General features: G+C 36.1%; 2 protein-coding genes across 4 annotated transcripts in view; one reads left to right on the top strand and one right to left on the bottom strand.

Moving 5' to 3' along the window:
• Nucleotides 1-3,703: 3,703 nt before the first annotated feature.
• Nucleotides 3,704-15,116, top strand: LOC306858273 (RNA-splicing ligase RtcB homolog). Its single transcript, XM_079398718.1, has 12 exons — nt 3,704-3,921; nt 4,085-4,163; nt 4,887-4,954; nt 5,029-5,128; nt 6,734-6,890; nt 7,762-7,918; nt 7,999-8,158; nt 8,854-9,029; nt 10,436-10,624; nt 12,663-12,773; nt 12,851-12,970; nt 13,938-15,116. Exons 1-12 carry the CDS (start codon nt 3,829-3,831, stop codon nt 14,043-14,045), a joined length of 1,518 nt encoding a protein of 505 aa, XP_079254844.1. The 5' UTR covers nt 3,704-3,828; the 3' UTR covers nt 14,046-15,116.
• Nucleotides 14,266-18,916, bottom strand: part of LOC306858272 (exportin-T-like) — a 20,844-nt gene continuing 16,193 nt past the window's right edge. For all 3 annotated transcript variants that reach the window (XM_079398716.1, XM_079398717.1, XM_079398715.1), the window contains 5 exons: nt 18,427-18,542; nt 18,299-18,346; nt 18,115-18,183; nt 17,063-17,119; nt 14,266-15,719 (listed from right to left, as the gene is read on the bottom strand). In XM_079398716.1, the coding sequence (XP_079254842.1) occupies nt 15,693-15,719; nt 17,063-17,119; nt 18,115-18,183; nt 18,299-18,346; nt 18,427-18,542 (317 nt within the window). In that variant the 3' untranslated portion in view covers nt 14,266-15,692. The remainder of the gene's footprint in view (nt 15,720-17,062; nt 17,120-18,114; nt 18,184-18,298; nt 18,347-18,426; nt 18,543-18,916) is intronic.

The following is an 18,916-nucleotide window of genomic DNA, read 5'->3' as shown; positions in this document are numbered from 1 at the left end:
TTTTTTCAAATACCTCACAAACGAATAATTGTCTCTCTGTTTCATTTTCCAGTCTACAAGTTTAGGTTGTGGCATCCGATTTTTGAACAAACATAACACATGACTCATTATTCTGATTTTCCATTTGTTGTGTTTTGCGCTCGCGGTTGGTCCGTACCATTACTGCCGGGGGACGGAATGGGGGATTACTTTAAGCCTGCAGCGGACCCAGAGCGCTGCCGCTTTAATAAATTGCAATAAGTTATTGGCTACTGTGACTGTTAACTGTGACTTTACATATTTTCTGTACGATGTGTGAGTGGAGTGCGCTTGATGATTACGAAAGTATAATCCGCAGGTTAGTAGAGGAACTGCAGCTGATACAACTCATCCATCCTATTGGCCTTCTTGTATGATGTGTGTCCACGCCCAGTCGTTGACAATGACGCAGATTCCTTAGCTTCTTCTGTCAAGAGCGCGCACCGCCACCTACTGTTCCAAGTGCAAATGCCTCTCCTGACATTTCTTCAGATCTTTTTTCTGATCTACTGGACTGCTTGTGCAATATTAACTTTTTTTTCTTTCTCATTACCCCTTTTCTTTCATATATCGTTCTGGTATTAAACACACCAGATAAGCAGATAAGGGATTACTAGAAACTATATTGGTGCTGGTTGGAGCTAGAGCACCTCTGTTTTAAACCTTTTGCTAACTCATCTGCAGCTTCTTTTCTAGAAATCCCTTCATGTGCTGGTACCCAGTAGAATCTGGCTGTCCTTTAAAGGCATAGCTATTTCTTTAATCAGATCTTTTCTGAGTGATTTCCAAGGATTGTTGTTAATTATGACGCTGAAGCAGAACATATCACTACTATGTCATGCTTTGTTTAATCTATGTTAATCTATGTTTATTCTTGGTCACAGTGTTTATCTTAAACCCTAGTTAAACACACCTGAAAAGAACAGAGACAGTGCTCAGCTAGATCTTCAAATATAAATTAAAATGTATCTAACATGAGCATACATAAAAATTAGAAGTGCATTTATAGAATATAAGGCACTTGCATTGGTAATTACACACACAAAATATTGGATAAGAAGTAGAGATCACAGTCCTCTAATGGTTTAACAAATAAAAGGGGAACAAATGTGAGCACAGCTGTCATTTATAAGGCATGTGAAGGCATGAGATTTGGTGGATGGATGGACTAAAAGGGCTTAGCTTGCTCTAAAGATGCAGCACAGAAACAAAGAACACTTTTAAATATCACCTGATTTAGCTAGGAATCAGAATATTATTTGAAAACTACAGTGTGTTGGAGCAGGAATGTAACTAAACTCTGAACGTCTGTGGCCTGGATTAGACGGCATTTCTTACATTTGGAATATACGCATATTCCTGTTGTTCTTCATGGCTGTATATTCTGTCCCCTTACCTAATGTGGGGCAGTCGTGGCCTAATGGTTAGAGAGTCGGACTTGTAATCCGAAGGTTGTGGGTTCGAGTCTCGGGCCGGCAGGGATTGTAGGTGGGGGGGGAGTGAATGTCCAGCGCTCTCTCCACCCTCAATACCACGACTGAGGTGCCCTTGAGCAAGGCACTGAACCCACAACTGCTCCCCGGGCGCCGCAGCATAAATGCCCACTGCTCCGGGTGTGTGTTCACTGTGTGTGTGTGTTCACTGCTGTGTGTGTGTGTGTGTGTGTGTTCACTGCTGTGTGTGTGTGTGTTCACTGCTGTGTGTGTGTGTGTGTGTGTGTGTGTGTGTGTGTGTGTGTGTGTTCACTGTTGTGTGTGTGTGTGTGTGTGTGTGTGTGTGTTCACTGCTGTGTGTGTGCACGTTGGATGGGTTAAATGCAGAGCACGAATTCCGAGTATGGGTACGGGTAATCGCTTAACAACGCACATTAGATACCAGTCTTTTTAGGCAAGTATGAGTGTTACGTCATGAAATGTTTTTAAAACGACTGAAACTGTCTAACATGATCACAATTTAATAAAAATATTGTAAGTTAGGCCTATTAATTGTAATGATTATTTCAAACAACGAATAAATTGATAAAGCGAGCAAACAACAAAGTATCAAGGGAGCTTTTTGAAACTCCGAATGAGACCACTGTTTCGAAGCGCTTCAATCGGATCGCGAATCAGTTGTTTAAACGGGACTTTAAAGCCCGTATTGCAAATTATTTGATTCAAAACGGGACTTTAAAGCCCGTATTGCGAACAATTTGATTTAAACGGGACATTAAAGCAGGTCGAATCATTTGATTCAAACGGGTCATTAAAGCATTAAAGGTCCCCCCCGGCAAATCGCACCCTATACATAAAGCGGCAGCGCTCTGGGTCTGCTGCAGGCTTAAAGTAATCCCCCATTCCGTCCCCCGGCAGTAATGGTACGGACCAACCGCGAGCGCAAAACACAAAAAATGGAAAATCAGAATAACAAGTCATGTGTTATGTTTGTTCAAAAATCGGATTAATATAGAACTCTACATCCTTCCAGACATGAAGTTTTATTGCTTATTATTTGTCGATCAAATGATACATATGTATTTTATTTTATGAATTGCTAATATATAAAGTAGCTAGATGACTATTCGAAGACTGCCGATAAAATGCAATTGTGCAAATTTATTTAATTATATTTTCATCAGTTTAAATAATAATAACTATTATTCTATTATTAGACTCGTTATTTTAAATGCATCTTTATATTTAAAACTCTTGGATATATTTCTGTTCATTTTCTCTATTTACTATATTGATTATATACTATATTGATAAAATAATCTCGTTAGCCAGTCCAATAACAAATACGGAGGAGGAATAGGGCCAAACAATAATAAAATACACATAAAACCATCTCGAGATTAAAGTCGTTAAATTTCGAGAATAAAAGTTGAAATAAAATGTTGAGAATAAAGTCATTAAATTACGAGAAAAAAGTCGTTAAATTGCGAGAAAAAAAGTCGTTAAATTTTGAGAAAAAAGTTCAGATAAAATGTTGAGAATAAACTCATTAAATTACGAGAAAAAAACTCGTTAAATTTTGAGAAAAAAGTTCAGATAAAATGTTGAGAATAAACTCATTAAATTACGAGAAAAAAAAACTCGTTACATTTTGAGAAAAAAGTTGAAATAAAATATTGAGAATAAACTCATTAAATTGCGAGAAAAAGTGTCGTTAAATTTTGAGAAAAAAGTCGAGATAAAATGTTGAGAATAAACTCATTAAATGACGAGAAACAAATCGTTAAATTTAAAGAAAACCCCACTGGTGTCATGTTCATCTGGTCGGACACGTGACACGATTGTGTTTTTCTAGACTTTTTTTCTCGAAACAAAATTTTGTTTAGACTTTTTTCTTGGAGTTTTTTTCCTCTAAATTTAACGACTTTAATCTCGAGTTGGTTTTATTTTATTTTTTATTATTGCTTGGCCCTAATCGTCTTCTGTAGAAAACGCTTGTAATGTTTGATGAATTATTTTATGACAGTGCTGCAATATACTGTATGCAACGCCACAAGAGCGAAGCGCAAGGCTAATGCATTTTGTTACTGAATTTTTGTCCAACACTTCTTTTTATCCAAAAGATCACGAATTAAAACATTAAAATATCCCGCCGTTTTTCGTTTAGAGAGGTTTTCACAAGTTTTATTAGCATTTAATAAACAGCACTCTTCTGATGTAATTCCTGCTCGTTTGTTTGCGGGCAGCAGGTGGCGCTGAAGATCCAGAACAAACCCGCGTCAGTCTCTATAAAGATACAGAAGAAGAAGATCCGGCGAAGCGTCAATATAGTTTTGCTAATAAAAGTGCGTTTATTAGCAGCTATTTCTATATTAAAATGAGTCGCTCTTATAACGATGAGCTTCAGTATCTGGATAAAATCCACAAGAACTGCTGGCGGATCAAGAAGGGCTTCGTGCCGAACATGCAGGTAAATCATCAGAAACGAGGCAGTGACGCATCTATAAACATATTCAATCTTTGCGTTAATTATAAGTTAGTAGTACGGTGCTTTATCGCTGATGATCAGCGTTGTGTGTTGTGTTGAGCATGACTACAGCTGAGGTTATTGTGGTTTAATGCTTGTTCTTCAGGTGGAGGGTGTTTTCTATGTGAACGAGCCTCTGGAGAAACTCATGTTTGAGGAGCTGAGGAACGCCTGTCGTGGTGGAGGTTCTTATTCACAATCCATACAAACACTGTTATGTGCTTAAAACATTAGGCTGGTTTGGATCATGGCTTAGAAATGATGGAGAAATACACGTCAGTCATACATATACTCTGCTGGAAGCCATAAAACACATGCTCCACTGAGATAACAAGCACTTCTAATCAGAACATGGGCAATTAACCATGCATTTGCTCTGAATTTACTCTGCAAAAGCTATTATAACCACCTAGATTCAAATGTTTAATGCAAGAAATGCAGTAAAACAAACAGCATAGTATATATATGTGTATATGTGTATATGCATTTATATATATATATATATATATATATATATATATATATATATATATATATATATATATATATATTTATTTATGTATATTTATGTATATAGATAGACAGACATAAAACCTTTTAATAAAAAAAGCTAAACTAATCAAATTAGAAATGTTAAGTTTAGGTTGAACTAAAATTATAAACTGGAAATAAATAACTGCAATAAAATTAAATGAAACCTAAACAGTAATATTTTAAATAAATGACTTGCTATTAATTTTAATATTAATATTTAATTATTATATGATTAACATAATATTTACCAGTGCAGCCTATATTTATTATATTTTAATAAACTCATCACCGATCAGTTTTGAATCACATGCTGATTTAAATGGTAAGTGTTTAAATTGCATATAAAATGTTGGCTAAAAATCCCATTTTGACAGGGTTTGGTGGTTTCTTGCCTGCTATGAAGCAAATTGGAAACGTTGCTGCCCTGCCAGGAATCATACATGTGAGTTAAACCATCAGGATTTATGGTGACAGGAAACGCATCATGTTGCTTCATCCTGTTTTCTCGTTCCACAGCGGTCCATCGGTTTACCAGACGTCCACTCCGGGTATGGTTTTGCTATCGGAAACATGGCTGCGTTTGACATGGACAACCCAGAGGCCGTGGTGTCTCCCGGTGCGTAATCGAGCCGCGTTCAGATTAACATTAAAGGGATAGTTCACCCAAAAATGTAAATTTGATGTTTATCTGCTTACCCCCAGGGCATCCAAGATGTAGGTGACGTTGTTTCTTCAGTAGAACACAAACAAAGATTTTTAACTCAAACCGTTGCAGTCTATCAGTCATATAATGGCAGTCAATGGGACTCACGGCTTTGAGAGAAAAAAAACATACTCAGACAAAACCAAATTAAACCCTGCGGCTCGTGACGATACATTGAGGTCTAAAGACAGGAAACGATCGGTCTGTGCAAGAAACTGAGCAGTATTTATATTGTTATTTACCTCTGATCCACCGCAATATCCAACTGTCCTGAGCGCGTTCACAACATCCGGCGCGTGACGCGTCTTCTTCTTGCTTTCCCGCGCATCGCAGACTTATAAGTGCATTACTTTTACTTTACTTTTAGTCATTTAGCAGACGCTTTTATCCAAAGCAACCTACAAATAAGAAACAGTAACTACAGCTAAAAGTTAAAGCTCTATAAATACTATATATACACATTTAAGAAAATAAAGAAGTTAAATAAAAATGACAAATTCATACAACATTTCAATACTAAACATTTAAATCAAAACAAAAATAAAGCTAAAAACAATTTAAAATATTAAAACAACAAAAGGTATGAGTATAATAATTATTCTAACATAACACTAAGCCAAATACACACAAAAAAGTGTGTATATATATAAATATATATATACATACAAAAATAAATTCAATATATTTCATTTCCATGTAGTATGTTGAAGTACTAAAATAACTCAAATTAAATCAAACTAAAACTTAATAAAAAAAAAACCCTATACTGAACCTTTATAAAATGACAACATTACTACAACTGTAACTAAAATAGATAACAAATACAAATCAAACTACATTAGTTTATCAATAATCCTAAAAAATAACACTGAGCCAAACACACATGCTAAAACAACAACTTATTACATATAGTCAGAAATGATTATAAAAAACTGAAACAGAAGTGAAAAGTCGTAGAAAAGAGGAAAAATAAAAAGCGATACTTATACCTACTTTGAGAGTTGGTCTCTCAAATGGACCATTGACGCTCCTAATTGAGATTGTAGATAGTGTCAATGGTTTAATTTGAGAGATAGGTGGCGGTAATACACCTGCGATGCGCCGTAAAGCAAGAAGAAGAAGACGACGCGTCACGCGCCGGATGTTGTGAACGCGCTCAGGACAGTTGGACCGTGCGGTGGATCAGAGGTAAATAACAATATAAATACTGCTCAGTTTCTTGCACAGACCGATCGTTTCGTGTCTTTAGACCTCAATGTATCGTCACGAGCCGCAGGGTTTAATTTGGTTTTGTCTGTGTATGTTTTTTTTCTCTCAAAGCCGTGAGTCCCATTGACTGCCATTATATGACTGACAGACTGCAACGGTTTGAGTTAAAAATCTTTGTTTGTGTTCTACTGAAGAAACCGTCACCTACATCTTGGATGCCCTGCGGGTAAGCAGATAAACATCAAATGTTCATTTTTAGGTGAACTATCCCTTTAGCGATGTTAGGCTCATGATGCGTGTCGTCTGCAGGTGGCGTGGGGTTTGATATTAACTGTGGCGTGCGTCTTCTGAGGACTAATCTGGACGAGGGCGATGTGCAGCCGGTGAAAGAGCAGCTGGCTCAGTCCTTGTTTGACCATATTCCCGTCGGAGTCGGGTCCAAGGGCGTCATTCCCATGGGAGCAAAGTAAACCATACCGCACCTTTCCAACAGCACTTCTTCAGTTTTCAGTCCGTTTATATTTTCAATCTCAATTTGTGTTTTTGCTCTAAACTTACTTTGCAACACTGATTATTGCAAAAAATAAAATGCAGTAATACTGAATCGTTATATGCAATATAACTGAACATCATAAATACCAATGGAGCCTATATTTATTACTAAAAATTGTAATACATGAAATATGTTCTATAATTGGAGATACGTTTCAGAAAGTTAAGAACTTTTACAGAATTTTTTTTCAGTATCATATTGAAAACATATTTAGTTAAAATAATTGAGTGCTTGCCAAACATAAGTTACTTCCTTTTTTACTTTTAATGCCTATATTTATTATTAAATTGTAATACATGCCATATGTTTTGTGACTCTGAGTAATGATGCAACTTAAAATGACTGGAAATAACTAAAACTGTATTATAACCTAAACGGTATTATAAAAGCTAATAAATAATAATAAAAACAATACAAATGGCAAAAGCACACAAATAATTGAATTAATTTCAAATTAGAACTTGATTAAAATGAAAACTGAAAATACAAAAATAAAAGCCAATTCAAATTAATAAACTATAACAGTATAAATAATGCTGAAATGAAGTTGAAGCACTAAAATGATTTAACTGGAAAATAAAGATATATTATAATAACAAACAAATAATTGTAATTAAACTGTGCAAAAGGTAGTTTTATCTCTCCTGAGTCTGAGAGGGTAATAATTATATACTATTATAGTTTTATTCGTATTATGAATGCGCTTTTCTTCTTTAATCGTCATCAGTTTTATGCACTTGTTGAGTTTTTCCTGAGTTGCCCAGCGTTGTGTTCCTGTGTGCAGAGATCTGGAGGAAGCTCTAGAGATGGGTGTGGACTGGTCTCTGAGGGAAGGATACGCTTGGGCCGAGGATAAGGAGCACTGTGAGGAATACGGCCGAATGCTGCAGGCCGATCCCAACAAAGTCTCGTCCAAAGCCAAGAAGAGAGGACTGCCACAGGTACATGCATTACAACACAATCCTGCAAAGCACCACAGATTCTCTCCGATCTCGTGTCATGTTCTCCTGCTGTTGTGCAGCTGGGCACGCTGGGGGCAGGAAACCACTACGCCGAGATTCAGGTGGTGGATGAGATCTACAACGATTACGCTGCTAAGAAGATGGGCATCGACCACAAGGGGCAGATCTGTGTGATGATCCACAGCGGCAGTCGAGGCCTCGGCCACCAGGTGGCCACAGGTCAATAATTACTTCAATATTAGTTTATTTTTACTAACATGTTTTCATTTTAATTAGTTTTTTAAAATGTCTATATAATTTGTATAATTTATTATTTTTAGTTTATTTTGTAAATGTTCATTTTCATTTTTTTATTATTTTTCAATTTTATTTCAGTTTTCAATTTTGTATTTCAGGATTATTTTTTTTTTTCCCCAAGTAACAATTTTATGGTTTTAATTAACTATAGTTAAAATTTTAGTCATTTTAATAGTTTGAAACTAATTAAGACATTTAAAACAATGTTAGTTTATACAGTTTAGTTAATTAAAAAAAATAATTCAGTTAAGGATGATTTTTTTTAATAGTTTGTTAAATATAGTTAAAGTTTGACATTTTGCTTTTGTAATTTTTATTAGTTTTTTTTAGTGCCTTTATGGTTTTGATCCATTTTTATTTTAGTTTTTTTTTTTTTTTTTTTTGTCAAATTTTTAATTTTTTTTTAGTTAGTTAATAGTTAAAGTTTGGCATTTTGATGCGTTTTCTTTTTCTTAGTAAAAAAAAAAAAAAAAAAATATATATATATATATATATATATATGTCATTTTAATTACATGATTCATTTTAAAATTTTATTTCAGTTCAGTTTTAAGTAATATTTTGATGGTTTTAGTTCAGTATAATAGCCGTGCTTGACCTCTCACTCTGGTGTTCAGATGCATTGGTTGCGATGGAGAAGGCGATGAAGAGGGATAAGATCACAGTGAATGACCGTCAGCTGGCCTGTGCTCGCATCATGTCTCCTGAGGGTCAGGACTATCTGAAGGGCATGGCGGCCGCCGGCAACTACGCCTGGGTCAACCGCTCGTCCATGACCTTCCTCACCCGCCAGGTGAATGAATAAAATATCACATACCATTCCTGCTGTGTACACTGTGTGCATGGAAAAATGACTGCACATATAAATATAGTCAAGCAGCCCTAGATGTTTTAACCCTTTGGTATTGTTCATTTGGGGGTCACACCTGAAACGTAACTTTTTTTTTTTTTTTCTCTCAGTAAAATCAATGTAATATTTTTGTTCCATAATATTTCATGGTACTAATGAATATTTATTTTCCCATTTGAAAATAATAAAAAAAAAAAATGATATTTTCAATTATGGCAGTATTTCATGTTAAAATGGAGACAATGCCTTTACATTTACATTTATTCATTTAGCTGACGCTTTTATCCAAAGCGACTTACAATTGCTATATATGTCAGAGGTCGCACGCCTCTGGAGCAACTAGGGGTTAAGTGTCTTGCTCAGGGACACATTGGTGTCTCACAGTGGATTCGAACCCGGGTCTCTCACACCAAAGGCATGTGTCTTATCCACTGCGCCATCACCACCCGCTGGTCAACTAATCTGACTTCACCACCCGCTGGTCAACTAATCTGACTTTAAAATCCAATTTTTGAAGTCAGATTAGTGCCATCTGGTCGGAGTAAAAAAAGAAAAACATCTGCAATTCCATGGTTTTTAGCCACTAAATTACTATATAGCTCTATATATAAGGCTTATGAACTCTCTAGTGGTTTTTAGGTATAAAGACTTGTTTTTATTATGATCTGGATATATATATTTAGACAAATTTTTCTAAAGGTTTAGATTTATTTTTTGAAATGTTAGTTTTTGCATTAATTTTACTGCAGTCAAAGGCATTTTGTTACACACAACATCAAAATTCAACAGGAATGCTTTATCAGAGATGAATCAATCTGATTTGAATCTCTTATTTGAGTCTTCTGGCTCAATTTTGCCAAATTATTACAGCCACACCAGTTAATTTGTGTATAATAGTGTCTGTTTTGTACTCTTGATGTTTTAGTGTGTAACCCCTTCCTTGGTGTCTGTGTTTTGACAGCGTTTTTGGCCGAATTATTGATTTTTATGTCATGCATTTGCAGAAACATGCTTTGTTAGTCACACTAGTTCTCATATGTGTCTATTTTGTACTCTTGATATTTTAGAGCGTCACCCCTTTATTGCTGTACTCTCTTCTGCATCGTGAATGATTTGTAGATTCTCTGTATTTTTGCGTATTTCCCATTAATTTCTGAACAACACAAGTGATTTTATAAATTTTTTTTTATGGCCATTTTCGTATCGTCTTTTTATTTTTTTGTGGTCAGCATAGCGACTGCCATAAAGGTCACCAGTTTCGTACCATTCTGATGAAGTAACGATTTTTAAAAATTCAAAACATGTATTTTTTTGGCCGCTGAACGTGTTTGTACTGACCTTCACTGCAGGCCTTCTCCAAAGTGTTCAACACCACACCAGACGATCTGGACATGCACGTCATCTACGACGTCTCGCACAACATCGCCAAGGTGGAAGAGCACATGGTGGACGGCAAACAGAAGACGCTTCTCTTGCACAGGAAGGGATCGACGCGAGCGTTCCCGCCTCACCATCCACTCATACCTGTCGACTATCAGGTGACTTCATATGTGTCCCTGGAGCACAAAAGCAGTCTTAAGTCGCTGGGGTATATTTGTAGCAATAGCCAACAATACATTGTATGGGTCAAAATTATTGACTTTTCTTTTATGCCAAAAATCATTAGGATATTAAGTAAAGATCATGTTCTATGAAGATATTTTGTAAATTTCTTACCATAAATATCAAAACTTCATTTTTGATTAGTAATATGCATTGCTAAGAACTTCATTTGAACAACTTTAAAGGAGATTTTCTCAATATTTAGATTTTTTTGCTCCCTCAGATTCCAGATTTTCTAATAGTTGCATCTCAGACAAATATTGTCCTATCATAACAAACCATACATCAATGGAAAGATTATTTATTCAGCTTTCAGATGATGTAGAACTCTCAATTTTGAAAAATTTACCCTGATGACTGGTTTTGTGGTCCTGGGTCACAAATTAGGAGTGTGAATAGTCACTGGTTTCACGATTCGATTGCGATTATCATGATTGTCAAATTTATTTTATGCACTTAATAAATTATCTAAGCAGGCTACTTTTTTAAAATAATTGCAAATTACTAATAAATAAATAAAGAATTTAACCAAAACATACAAGCAAATATAAAGTAATAAAGGGGGAAAAAGACAATTGAAGTGAAGTGACATACTGCCAGGTATGGTGACCCATACTCTGAATTGGTGCTCTGCATTTAACCCATCCAACGTGCACACACACACACACACACGCAGCAGTGAACACACACACACGCAGCAGTGAACACACACACACACACACAGCAGTGAACACACACACACACACAGCAGTGAACACACACACACACACACAGCAGTGAACAAACACACACACACGCAGCAGTGAACACACACACACACACGCAGCAGTGAACACACACACACACACACACACACACAGCAGTGAACACACACACACACACAGCAGTGAACACACACACACACAGCAGTGAACACACACACACAAACACACACAGCAGTGAACAAACACACACACACACACAGCAGTGAACAAACACACACACACACACAGCAGTGAACAAACACACACACACACAGCAGTGAACAAACACACACACACACACAGCAGTGAACACACACACACACAGCAGTGAACACACACACACACACACACACACACAGCAGTGAACAAACACACACACACAGCAGTGAACACACACACACACAGCAGTGAACACACACACAGCAGTGAACACACACACAAACACACACAGCAGTGAACACACACACAAACACACACAGCAGTGAACACACACACACACACACACAGCAGTGAACAAACACACACACACACACACAGCAGTGAACAAACACACACACACACACACACAGCAGTGAACAAACACACACACAGCAGTGAACACACACAGCAGTGAACACACACACACACAGCAGTGAACACACACACACACACACAGCAGTGAACACACACACAGCAGTGCACACACACACACACACACAGCAGTGCACACACACACAGCAGTGAACACACACCCGGAGCAGTGGGCATTTATGCTGCGGCGCCCGGGGAGCAGTTGGGGGTTCGGTGTCTTGCTCAAGGGCTTTGTTTATCAATTACATGTGATAAATAAAAAGCAGTATCCGAAAGTTTACAGACAATCATAGTTATGGGTTTTTCTTTTTTCCTCAGCATTTTTGCTGTTCGATTACTGACGAGATCAGCTTTAGGCTGCATTTACATTAATGCACAGATCTATTTCTGAAAACAGAACTGTGTTTAGGCCTACATCAATTTCATATCATAAGAGTATGCGGAGATACAAGTACGTTTAACCTCAGCCGTGAATGAGCTTCAGGACAACAAACACAAAGTGCACGCATGTATAAAACTTCTCAGAAATGCTCTTAAGAATAGACTTTACCTAAAAGTAGGACTTTAGAGTAGGAGAAGCTAAAAGCAACTTTCAGTAAAGTCTATGACTGATTCTTAAGTGATGACTGAGGTGACACTTAATGTTTTCTCTCTCTTACAGCTGACCGGCCAGCCGGTTCTGATCGGAGGAACCATGGGCACCTGCAGTTATGTGCTGACAGGCACCGAGCAGGGCATGACGGAGACGTTCGGCACCACGTGTCACGGAGCGGTGAGTCATGTGATCAGATCTGCTGCAGTGATTGTCGTTATTCTCAGCCGTCTGACGCGTGTTTGTGAACGCTGTAGGGTCGAGCTCTATCCAGAGCCAAATCCAGACGCAACCTGGACTTCCAGGACGTTCTGGATAAACTGGCAGACATGGGCATCGCCATCAGAGTGGCGTCACCAAAGCTGGTGATGGAGGAGGTGAGCTTTCTTCATTCTGTCGCAACCAGAAGCTCCAGCTCTATGCAAACTGCCATTTCCAATTACAGTTGGGCAAAAAAGTATTTAGTCAGCCACCAATTGTGCCAGTTCTCCCAGTTAAAAATATGAGAGAGGCCTGTAATTTCCATCATAGGTACACTTCAACTATGAGAGACAGAATGGGGGGAAAGAATCCAGGAAATCACATTGTAGGATTTTTAAAGAATTTATTTGCAAATTATGGTGGAAAATAAGTATTTGGTCAATAACAAAAGACAATCTTTTTAAGTGGGAGAACTTGCACAATTGATGGCTGACTAAATACTTTTTTGCCCAAATGCAAGTATCCAAAAACACAAAACAATTTTTGTTTTTCAAAAATCATGCTGCAAAAAAAACCCCCGTTTTTAAACTTGGTAATCATATTACCACTAAGTCGTCACAAATTCTACTTTTTTTTTACTATCACTTTGTAGATTAAGCAACAATATTTTTTATATTTTATACTTTTGCAATTGTTTTTTTTTAAATCATGTAAACAATTTTTAAGCATAAAAAAAAATGCAGAAACAGTTTTTATATTTTGACATTTTAGTTTTTTTAATAATCATCCTACAATAAAATGCATTGAATGATTTTATGCTATTATAATTAAGCTGCAAATCAATTTAATCTAATCTTTATAAAGTTTTCTTTTTAAATCATCCTTCAATAACATTTAATATTTATGCTTTTATATTTGTTGCTTCGTGATGTAAATGGTCACATTTATTTAATATATTTATTTATATAAATTTTCTGCTGTTACATTTAAGTTGCTTGTGGCCTAAATTGTTGCAAATTAATTTCTTGTTTAACTTAAGCTTGACCGGCTCAATATTGAAGAACCTATCAAGTGTTAGAACAGCCATTTAAAAAAAAGTGTCATCAATATGCATGTTTTTAACACTATCTTCTTGCACAACAGGCTCCTGAATCCTACAAGAACGTGACAGACGTGGTAAACACGTGCCATGACGCCGGCATCAGTAAAAAGGCCATCAAGCTCAGACCGATCGCTGTGATTAAAGGCTGAAACATCAAGCAGCTGCACGCAAGTTTCCGACCACAGAAGATGCTGCATCTCAGATATTTAGCACGTGGCTCAGGCATGGTTTAGTTTTGGGTTTGAGGGTGAATGTTTACACTAAGAGCTACTAAAGTGGAATAAAAGCGTTGCATCAGCTTGTTCTCCTGAATCTGCACAAGTACATGAACGCAGCCGCTTCAAATAAACCTCCAGCCGGAAATCAGACGGAGATTAGTAAATACTTTATTGGTCATGACAAAAGATCCACAAAAGGGAGTGAGTGGGCCTGTCCCAGCATATCAAAAATAAATCAAGTTTACACAGTCTACCTTTCATGTCTTTCTCTCCTTTTTGGCATAAACTGGGTCTGACGAGCAGGACCGGAGCTTAACAGGTCTGTGTTGGGCAAATCACAGGACGTCTGGAGCAAAGCCTCATGGGTAATGACAGAGACACAATCTTTAACAGTCATGTTACATGTCAGCTTATGGCAAAGTGCTTCTTCCAGTTAAGCTTTTTATCCAATCATGATTAAAGCCAGTGTGACGTCGAGACCCTAGTCCAAATCTTTGATGGGTGCTTCTGTCTGAAGTGGGATCCAGGGCTGAAAGGGTTAATACATGTGCAGCGTCTTTCAAAATCCAACACAGATTGTCAACAATGTCATTTTGTCAGCCATAACGAGACTGAAGTAAAAGCAGAGAGATCTGAACCGATTGTCTCTCTGGTGAGTTTAGACTTTACACAAAGTACATTTCCAAACAAAAAATTGCTAGCAGCACAACTAAACCAAAACATTCCCACTGCAGATCCAAGGATCAAACCACCTCGTAGTATTTTCACAGTTCGTAACATTACATTGCATACTTCAAATGGGCTGCAAAGGCATTAAACAACAGAATGGGAGACTGTGATGGAGCGGATAAACGTTTAGTGTTGGGAAACGATACGAGTTACAGTACAGCTTTGATGGGAATGCCATATGATATGGAAAATGAGAGGGGATTGCTGATGATTTAGCAGTTTATATTAAAAATAATAATTTTTACAAAAAAAAAAAAATTGCCAGGTTGAGCCCACATCAAGAGCACTTTCGTTTGTTAACCTCGTCACATCAAAACTAAAACCTATGCTTCATTTATGCAAGTAAAAAGAAAAATTAGCAATTAAATATTCTTAAACTGAAATTTGAGAAAAATCCAGATTTCTAGCACACACACAAAAACATTTCATTGAATTCATTCTAGAATTTTCTGTAACATGTAAGTTATATTTCCAAACGATTGATGTATTTCAAATGGAAATGCATTTTTCCTTGAAATTGTGTCCAGGACTTAAGCTCCGCCCACCCTCACAAACCCCACCTACAATATGGCATCTCGTCCAATCGCAGACGTCGCCTCCAGTCCGGGTGGCTAAACCTCCCTCAATGGAGAGCACAACTCTGATTGGGCTAAGGTCGGTGTGGGGGCGTGGTCACATAACACGACAGCCAATCCCCACGTGACTCCTGTAGGGGGTCCGTGTCCCGCAGACAGGATGGGTGTGGTTACGCTTCTTTAAGTGCAAAAGTAGCTCCTATGCTAAGCTCCATCATTATGGTGGTCTGTTGACTGCTGAGCTCCCGAAACGCTCTGCTTGACAGTTCCAGTTTTAAAGTTTGGCCTGCTGAAAGAAAACCTGCACACACAATAGAAGTGTTAAAATTACCACATAAAATCTAACACTCAATCTAGGGCTAGGCGATATGGCAAAAAATCTCAATCTCAATTTTTACAGAACATCTGACTCAAGTATTTTTTTTTATTAACCCTTAAAGTAAATTCTATTCCAAGTGCACCGCACACGAAGTTGTCAACATGATGTAAATGTTAAACAAATCACTTTAAATATGAAGTTAAATAATTTTGCAGAAAAGATGCATGAACTACAAACGTGTCTTATCTTGCACAAACTTGTATTATACATATATGTTCAAAAATACCATGAAAAATGCTTAAAAGAAAAAAAAAAAGCTCAAAAGTCAAGGTAATTCAAATTAGGTATAACATAACACCAGTAGACTATTAACTGTAAATGTTCTGTAAAAACAATGAACAGCAGCTTTAAGCCTGTCACCATGATGCAAACATGAAATATCAGACATACAGCGGTAGTTCTTAAGTTACATTTTTTTATTCGATTGTGCTGCTTTTCCATTGTTTTTTCTATGTACACGTTTGACTGTTATGCTCACGTCTCCTGCATGAAACGCTTTCTAAAAACACAGCGCTCAAATTAAAAGAGGTTCAACTCCCATGTTTGGTAACATTTCTATTGATAGTTTTCATGTGACCCTTATAGGAACGCCCACCTGGAGGGCAAAACAAAGCTTTGCTCCACTGACCACCAGCTATTTTTACGCAGATTGCATTTAGTACTATAATGTAGTAAAACGCAGATATTAAAAGGCGAGATTCAGATCCTTATTGATGATGCATATTTTGTACAGGCAAGAAGATGAAGCCAGAATATAAACGCAATGTGCAAAGTTTCACATTAAATGGATTCCTCATAGAAAACCATTAGAAGGGCTGTTAAGCGGACTGCGTTCATATTCTGGCCTCATCTGCTTGCCTGTGTAAACTATGCATCATTAATATGGTGATTACTGAATTTGATCTTTTAATATTACTGTTTTAAATATATTAAAGGCACTTGAAGTGTTTTTACAACGTTTTGTCGCACTGTTTATGATTGAAATATTGCTGCAGGTGCTTAATTAGCCAAAACTTGCATTTTGTTCAGAAATACCTTTTTTTTTATTCTTTTGAGGTGATCTAAATATTTGCAGATGAAAAATTGACACGCTTGTGCTGCAGTTCTATGGAGATCTTTTGCCCTCCAAGTCTTCGAGCCGGTCATGTGACTGAAAACTATCAATTCAAAATGGCTAAATATTAAATTCGAATTGATCTATAAAATCGCCCAGCCCTAACTCAATAGTACTGCATATGAAGAAAACACGAAACCTTCTGAAATACCTTCATGTAGTTTTTCAGAACCTTAACATCCGGCTGCTGAAGCACTTGACAGAGTTCCTGAGGAGAAAAACAGTTTGATATCAATCAGATACTGACTCGTCAGTCTAGATCAGTCTTCCTTTTAGAGGATTCAGCATGCTCACATACATACTAGGCCACAGATTAAGCAAGAAGAAGAAAAAAATACAATATAGGTAAAAAATAATGTTTAAATATATGACGCCATTGTGTTGTAACGTTTTTAAGGATTACAGAAGGTACAAAAATAATGTCCTATTATGAGATGTTTATTTTTCACAAATTCCATTTGTATTTTTTTCCCTATATTCAGTTTTTTTTTTTTTTCAGTTTTAATTTTTATAATTTAATTGATAAATTCAACTTTTGTAATAATAATAATAAAAAAAAACTTACATTTTTAGGGCTGTATGAAATCACGTTCATTTTTTCCTTTTTAATTTTTCTGGATTCCATTTTAATGGATATAATAAATATTTGTAATCAAAAATATTGAATGTTTTTAACAAATAATACATTTTTAGGGCTGTATAAACTCATTTTTTTGTCTGTTTTAATTTTCTGGATGTCATTTTAATGGTTTAATAAAATTATTAATCAAAAAGCATGTCTAATCAATTGAATTCATAAAACTTTAATCATTTTTACAGTAATACCTTATGAAATTAATGATTATTTTTAGATATTCTGTTGTTTAAAACTATTTCATACAAATTTATCATCAAAAGTGGTGGTAATCAAATAAAGGCATTAAACAATTTAATCTTTTTAATTTTAATCAAATTAAAATGTAATATTACATTTTTTTATAAAAATTGTTAATCAAGTAAAAAAGTTAACTTTATCATTATCACTTTGACAAGTACATTCTACTTTACAATACTAATGTGTGTCAACTTCCTGAAGTTAAACTGAATGTCTGTTTTTGACATGTTTTAGAGAAGACCACAGAATTTGTGTGCATCTGATTTTAATGAAATGAAATGCTTGAATGCTGTCATTGATCCCGATGGAAGCAGGTGTGTCTCAGTTACCCGTGTGATTTCAGGTGAGACCTGCAGTGACGGCAGATACTCCTGAAGAAACTGAATACACTCCGGCCCCTGTGTGAACAGCATTAAAAGCCTGCAGTTAGATTCATGAACTATTAACTCAAGTCATCCCTAACGTGAATTAGTTTCGGGGCTGAATAAGACGATCAGGTGATTTCAGACTCACTCTTTTGAGATGAATCATGTGCAGAGTCAGCGTGCACTCGGACAGCGTCTGAAACACAACAGCAAACCATTACAAATCACCGTCAGACATTTAATGCAAGCGGTTTATGAAAGCCTTGACTGACGTACCAGAACAGTCTGGGCATCTGAAAGGTCAAAGGTTAGTTTCAGAGGGGCCATGAAGCATGCTGGGACGATATGCTTATAGATGAAATCTGGAAATCCCACCAAACCGTCTTTTCCACCTGAGAAAGAGAACATGTTAAAAGCAGTGTATTATAAGTATTATTATAGTTTTTATTAAATGTTTTGAATTCACTTTTTTCCATTTTCATTTTAATATTTGTATGTACTTTTATCAGTATATTATTTGGGTTTAAATTATTTTAATTAAAGCTTTAGTTCAAATTTATTTTATTTTTTACAAAAATTATTGTAATAGTTTTATGATAACAACTCATATTAAAAGTCTTGATGCTGCCTCAAGAATAACATCTTAAAAGCAATGTAAATTTAGTATTATATTATAATTTATATTAATATTTTGAATTAGCTTTGCGTTTTACTTTATTTTATTTGTTTAATACTTTTGTGCTTTTGTTTTTGATTATTTAATTTA

The sequence above is a fragment of the Barbus barbus genome, assembly GCF_936440315.1.
Source record: "Barbus barbus genome assembly, chromosome: 39".
In the NCBI taxonomy this organism is placed as follows: domain Eukaryota; kingdom Metazoa; phylum Chordata; class Actinopteri; order Cypriniformes; family Cyprinidae; genus Barbus; species Barbus barbus.
This window is presented reverse-complemented; position numbering and strand designations above follow the sequence as displayed.

Coding starts and splice junctions, on each gene's coding strand:
- LOC306858273 (XM_079398718.1), top strand. CDS start 3,829: ATGAGTCGCTCTTATAACGATGAGCTTCAGTATCTGGATAAAATCCAC. Junction 3,922..4,084: donor GCTTCGTGCCGAACATGCAG/GTAAATCATCAG, acceptor CTTGTTCTTCAG/GTGGAGGGTGTTTTCTATGT. Junction 8,159..8,853: donor CGGCCACCAGGTGGCCACAG/GTCAATAATTAC, acceptor TCTGGTGTTCAG/ATGCATTGGTTGCGATGGAG.